Source organism: Quercus lobata, chromosome 7 (assembly GCF_001633185.2).
Source record: "Quercus lobata isolate SW786 chromosome 7, ValleyOak3.0 Primary Assembly, whole genome shotgun sequence".
NCBI lineage: Eukaryota > Viridiplantae > Streptophyta > Magnoliopsida > Fagales > Fagaceae > Quercus > Quercus lobata.
In genome coordinates this window covers 8978946-8985836 of record NC_044910.1, presented here as the reverse complement: position 1 = coordinate 8985836, position 6891 = coordinate 8978946, and the positions used below count along the sequence as shown (strand labels likewise).

The following is a 6891-nucleotide window of genomic DNA, read 5'->3' as shown; positions in this document are numbered from 1 at the left end:
ATTTTTTTAAAAGGTATATACATGAAAATAAGGTGTTGAAAATATCAAAATTAAGGGTACCAACAAGTATCAACACTAAACAGGTAATACAAATCTTAATTGTCAACTTGATTCCAAAACTATTACTCATCAAGTTATGACCAATGAAATGAGATTATGTTGGCAATACATGTATGTTTCATTTTGGCATACCATGTTCTAGAATGTGCACAACATTTCTCACACAAATTCAGCTTACAAATAGTAGCCATAGTCCCCACTCCCCAAAGGAACCCAATTCTGTTTAATAAGATATACTTTCTACATTCAAAGAATTACTTGCAGGCCTAGAACAAACAGAAAGAAAAGAAAACACGATATAATGCCAGATTCATTTAATCACAAATACATAAATAACAGAAATTTCTTATAGCATAATGAGTTGTCAATATAAATTTCAAAAAGATGACTACCTTGCTAGAATCTCCAACTTGTTAAGTTTGTATTTAAATCCCATCAAGTAAAAGTAGGCTCTCCACCCAAAAATCTGTGTACATACATTTATAATCTGGAATTTCAAGAATTTCCTCATTTAAGCTCGCAGGGTGAAATGCAAGCGTCCGAAAGGGGTTAAACTTTTGAATCAGAAGTTCCCCATTGACAGTGATGCCTAAAAACCATAAATCTTCTTTCATCGGTACACTCTTCTTAATCCAAGACTCTGCCACACCATACTCCTTCATCATCCATATATGGATTATTTTACTATTTCCATAAAAAACAATCAAAGCCAGCAATCCCTTGAACACTGCCAGATGTTGTGAATATCGAGAAATAAGTCCATCTACGTAATTTTGAAGCAGTAATATCTCACGGAATCTCTCATCATTAACGTCAAAATACATAATGAATTTGTGGTCCTGAGAACATGCTATACAGTGTAGGGCTCCATTAAAAAATACAAAGCAAGGGGGACCCTTAAGTTCATAATGAACTGACTCAATGGGTTTAGACCCACTTGAGGACTCCACAGATATTACAACCCTTCTCCAAGAATCGGTACTCAATGTGTAAATCTCAGCCTCAGCTGGCTTTGGCTTTACGTTTCGTTGATGAAAAATTGGATCAAAAATAATTCTTAGAATCTTGTAGTCATTGTCTTGATAATGATACGCAAGTCCATAAACAACTGCATCATGAATATTCAAGGGAGTAAGTTGAACCTTCTTAAACTTTCTAATGCTTGGATTCCAAAAATACATTCTGTTATTCTCTTTTTCTACTTTATATTCTGCTTCATGAACAAAGTAGAACATGCCCCTACAGCAGCCAGCAACACCGAAACAACAGGGAGCTTGATATCTAGAAATCTCGGTCAATGTGCGGTCGCTATTGTAAACAGCCGTACAAAATTCTTTTCTGTAAAATGAGGTTATATTCAACATATAAACATTGGGTTTTTTTTGGGTGAAAAACATATAAGCACTGTTATTGTCGTTGTTGTTGTTGTTGAATAATGATTTAGATCGGTCAAACTGAGCCATAATGAAATTGTGGTTGGTGATTGTGCAGTACCAAGATTTAGAAACACATCTAAATCGGATTAAGGATTTCACTGGTAACAAAGTGAGGATCTCATATACGAGGTCGTCCGGTAGACGCTGGGACAACAGTAGTTGAGACATCAGTGGTTCGATCGATGAAAGACGATTAGAGAGGTCCGATCTTCAACGCTGAGGCTGATTTGGATTCCTGAATTTTGATTTACGCTAAGGTTTGCCTTGCGGCAAAGAATGGAAACACAAAACCTAATTGGAATTCAATTACATAACCGAGGGTTATTTAATTTTTTTGGGCTCTTTAAAAACAGGCAAAATTTGCTATTTAGACTAAATTTAGAAATTTTTTTGGTGAATAGTATGCGCGTCAAACTAATTAGTAAGTTGGACTGATTTTGGAACTCGAGTTTAGAAAACTCGAGTTCCAGCCCAATATTCAACTTTCCGACTCCCGGTCCGACCAACATTAATTTAACGTGGAATTTAAAACAAAAATAAAAAACCATCTAGAACTCGAGTTTCTCAAACTCGAGTTCCATGCGGTAAAAAACAAAAAATAACCCAAATGGAACTCGACAGTGGCAAACACGATTTCAGTTTTTATGGAAACAGAAATTGCCAAGCTTGATTTCAAGGGCACTATAGCTCCTCCACACTTTGATTCTTCCCAGCAGTCACACCGTCCCTCTCTCTCACCGTCCCTATTTCTTCTCTCAGTCGCGCCGTCCCTCTCTCTCTCACCGTCCCTATTTCTTCTCTCAATCACGCCGTCCCTCTCTCTCTCAGTCGCGCCGTCCCTCACTCTCGCTCCGGTCTCTCTCAATCACCGACATTCCTCACGTTCCTGACCTTGGCCGTGCCTGCAAGGTAAGTCTAATTTTGAAGCTCAATTTCGTTGTCCTACTTGTAATTAATAACTAGGTTTGTTTACTATTCATATTTTAATGTTGGGTTTATGCTTGGTTACATAAATAATAGGGTAGGTGATTCAGTTCTGGTAATTTTAGTGTAATTTTAGTGTAATTTTAGGAATTTGACATTGCAATGGTTTTAGGCAAGGAAGCTTTTCTATTAAAATGGTTTTTTTAGATTCTGTTTATGAGTTCCTTGTGAAGAAGAAGCTAGATTGCCTCTTAAAAATGCATTTTGAACATGCTTTTGCTATAGGCTCACAAGGATGAGAATAGTGATAAAAAAAAAAATTTGCAATTAGCTGCAATCAGCTTCACAAAGGTATCATGATGGGAAGGGTCCAACATAACGTGGCATCAAGAGTACAGAATGTCTCAATGTCAAGGTCACTCCGTCACTGATAAACAGTTTTTTTGTCCTTGAGCGGGCCTTGTTATGAACATTTTGTTTGAATTGTAAGGCATCCTTGATGGAACAACAATGGTTATTTTGTGTATGCTGCTGTTAATTGTAACAATAGGCTGGTATTAATAATAACTGATGTTTGAGAAGAGCTTTGAATTTTTTTATTGTGGGATTAGGGACTATTACTTATCAAAAAAATATAAATTGTGGGAGTGGGAACTCTTAAAATAAATCCTATGTCTTTTCTTTTTCCTCTCATACTTGGCACATTTATGCATAGAACTTGTGTCTTTTCTTTTTCCTCTTTTATTTCTAATTGATATGGCATAACTTTTTGCAGCATGACGATAGATCCTAGGCCCATTGATCGTAGCGTTTTGACGGAACAAGTGAAGCATCGATCTGAGTTACTTTGGAACCCTGAAGGCCAGGTAAAAATTTCCGCATAATGGTATTTGTTGATTTATTAACTTTTCTGTGAAGTGATAAAAGAAACCTAAAATTGATTCGAAAATAAACTTATAGATTATACTATTACTTTTGGATGTTGAATTGTTCTTTAATGGCATTTTACGTACTTGATCAAAGTATAAGATATTTATCTATTGTTATAATATTTGCAGGATCCTCCTAGCACACTAAATTGTCGATGTCGCCATGAAGAGTTGACTCGTCGAGATCCTATGGTAGATGAGCGTGTGATTGCCATAGTGAGGTTGCTTGGTTTAGAGCGTCTACACATGGTCCCATCCATAAAGCTTGATCATGCATTGATCACTGCATTTGTAGAGCGATGGCGCCCAGAGACCCATTCTTTCCACCTACCACATGGTGAGATGACGATCACACTACAAGATGTGGAAGTTATAATGGGGATGCCCATCGAGGGTGAGGCAATGGTTGGGTTAAGTAAAAGAACTTGGAAATCTATGTGTGATGAAATACTTGGAATTCAAATTCTAGATAAAAATAAAACCGTGCTAGATGGTCAAAGGATTCAAATAAAAGCACTCGTTGACCGAATTGCACAACCATTGCCTCCAGATGCAAATGAGTTGCAGGTTCATCAATATGCTCACTGTTATATACTAGCCCTACTAGGGGATATGGTATTTGCTGACAAGTCTGGAGATAGGGTCCACCTCATGTGGTTGGAGTTCATGGAGAACCTTAATGATCCACCTAACTATAGTTGGGGTAGTGCAGCCCTATCATGGTTGTACAGACAATTGTGCAAGGCAAGCGAAAAGACGGCAAAGCAAATTGGTGGAGCATTGATTTTGATCCAATTGTGAATATATGCCAGATTCCCGCATATGTCCCCACAGAAGGTGCCCCCACCAGAGGGTGTTTATGGTCCACCACCACCGCCAATTCCTTTTGCCATGAAGTAAGTATATATTGCATAATTATTGTGTTTATCGTTCGAGTTTTATGTAAACGACTAATGACCATGCTATGTTATGTGCTTGTAGGTGGGCAGGGGCTAAGTGTACAAAGAACACTCCCACACACATGCTTTCCGCATATCGCAATCAACTTGCCGCGACATGGCCCGCCCAGGTATAATATTTGTTTTTATATAACGCTTATATCAATTTATGTCTTTGAAATTACACCCATTATAATTAAAATCATAAAAAAATATTTCATTACCCACTAATGTACTACTTATGCAAATTATGAGATAATTGATTAACGTGGTTGCTTTTGTTGGGGGCTACTATAGGTTAAGTGGGAGCCATATGCGGATGAATTGAGCCGCCTTCCTCCTAATTTTCACATCTAGGAAAGTAACGTGTGGAGGTCGAAAGTTCCACTTATATGTTTTTGGCTTGTAGAGTTCCACCTACCTGATCGTGTCCTTCGACAGTTTGGGCTAAAGCAGGAACAACCTGAAGATGCTGATACTTATCGCGATTTGCATAAAATAGATGCGAGGGGCAAGGTAGACAAAAATTGGAGGGTGGAACATGCAGTCCATATTCAGAAATGGAATAATCGTTCTGAGTACGTCTGTCATGGAGAGAGGATAGAGGAGGTGATGCCACGTCATCATCCATACATGGTGTGGTATCATAGGATTACTCGACTGTATATCGACCGCGATAGCGCTAAAATGGAAATTTTGGTAATGTGTACAAATTTAGTTTGTTTTGCAAGTTCAGTTTGATGTCATGTCTGTGTCTTATGTAATGTTTGTGTCCTATGTAATAATGCCCATGATTTGATGACAGATTGCCAACCAACTAGTTGTCCTTAATTGGTTTAATGAAGACTCTGAACAATACAAGTTCATCAAGAAAGCCTTTAAGGATTTGGATGAAGTTGATCGCATAGATGTGCCAGCCAGTGATGAAGCAGCAAACCATGTTGAAACACCAGATGTAGGGCCTAGTATGAGCTCAGCTTCTCCAATGCATACACATTGTGGACTTGCCCCCACTCCTCATCTTGCCACTGAGACCCCTCATCCACCCTTGTCCACCCCTCATGACACAACCGAGCCCCCCATGCCACCCATCCCTCCCATTAACACCGAAACTCCCTTGTTGTTTACCCATGCTGGATTCGAGTCCTCCCCACACACCACCACCGTTGACCACAACTCGCCCACGGCCCCGTCCTATAGCTCCCCCCAGGCAGTTATACCCACCCTTAGCCCTCAAACACCCCAAGTTGAGCTAATGTCTACCAGCCCGAGTCATACACAATTGCCTCCTACCTCCTCCTCTCCCTTGATACATGTTGCACAAGTGACGCAACCACATGATGGACACGTTGAGCAAGGGCAACGTGATCAAGCTGAGCAGCCACACAATGCAAATGATCATGCTCCACCTAAACGGAAATCAACTCGCACCATCCAACCAAAGAGATGCGGCACTGGTTCCCACCTGGTATTCCTAGTGCTTTATTGTTATTTTAATTTCATCTATTTTTCGTGGTTCTATGTGCATGAATTTGTTTGTTTGTATAAGCCTACAACTGGTTTTATGAGCAGGTTAGAGCTCCAAATGAGTCATTAGAGAAGGTTGCAACTCCAACTGATAGAAACACTCACCCTACAACCAAACAGTACACTAGGCGCAACCAGAAAAGAAGTAAACGCGAGGAGGGTGCAGCCTAAAGAATACCCATTTTTTAAAAAGGTGTGTTTTTTGATTTTTCGTGATTTGAATGGTCTGTTTAATTTCTCTGCTGCCTGATTGCTTTCATGGAGTTTTTTTTTTTTTTTTTTTTCCTTCTTTCCCTAAAGCCGAAATATGTCCAGATTCTCTGCTGGTGGTGCTCTTGCTTTTCATATCCAATGATTTGAATGCACACAAGTTCACATGCAAGCAGGTTCGCTCTGTCTCAAGAAGTCACTAGAGCAATACCTATTTATTTGTATATACATATTTATTTGTTTCTTTTAACTCCTTTTGAATGTATTGTGGATCAATACCTTTTGGGGTTCGAATCGTGCTATTAATTGGTATTTGAGCGATTTTTTAAACATAAATTTTAGACTTTACTTAAATATATATAAAAAAATTTCTATGAATTTTTAGTATTTGTTTTTGTATATAAAAATAGTTTTTTTTATTGCGAATGGCAGATTTAGTATGGTTTTGGATGGGAAGGACTTTGCTAACAACAAATGTGAACATTTACGACTGAAATTACAATAAATGAACTTTAGGGATGAGAATGACAATTGACACAAACTTATAGGGTGTAATTGGGATTTTAGCCTATAGTATTTGTACTCAAGGGATGAGATTGAAGCCGGTATTTTATGGAAAATGGAAATTTGTTTCATTGTTGACAGTGAGCTCATGTCTTTTTTATTTTTGTTGTGTATGGACTGCTTATGCATGTATTAGGAAGCATTGGTGCCTTGGGAGATTTAATAGTGTTGGTTATCTTATCTACTGGAAATAACTTACAAGAAGAAAAAAAATTCCTGGAATTGAGACTCTATTAGGTGCTAGGGTCTCAATTAACACTTTGCTATGTGTTCTTGCTGAATTAAATCCCAAAGTTACCTCAA

At 38.3% G+C, this 6891-nt stretch overlaps 1 protein-coding gene across 1 annotated transcript; it reads right to left on the bottom strand.

Moving 5' to 3' along the window:
- Positions 1–485: 485 nt before the first annotated feature.
- Positions 486–1664, bottom strand: LOC115951518 (F-box/kelch-repeat protein At3g23880-like). Its single transcript, XM_031068701.1, has one exon. The coding sequence runs from the start codon at positions 1662–1664 to the stop codon at positions 486–488; it is 1179 nt and encodes a 392-aa protein (XP_030924561.1).
- Positions 1665–6891: the final 5227 nt, after the last annotated feature.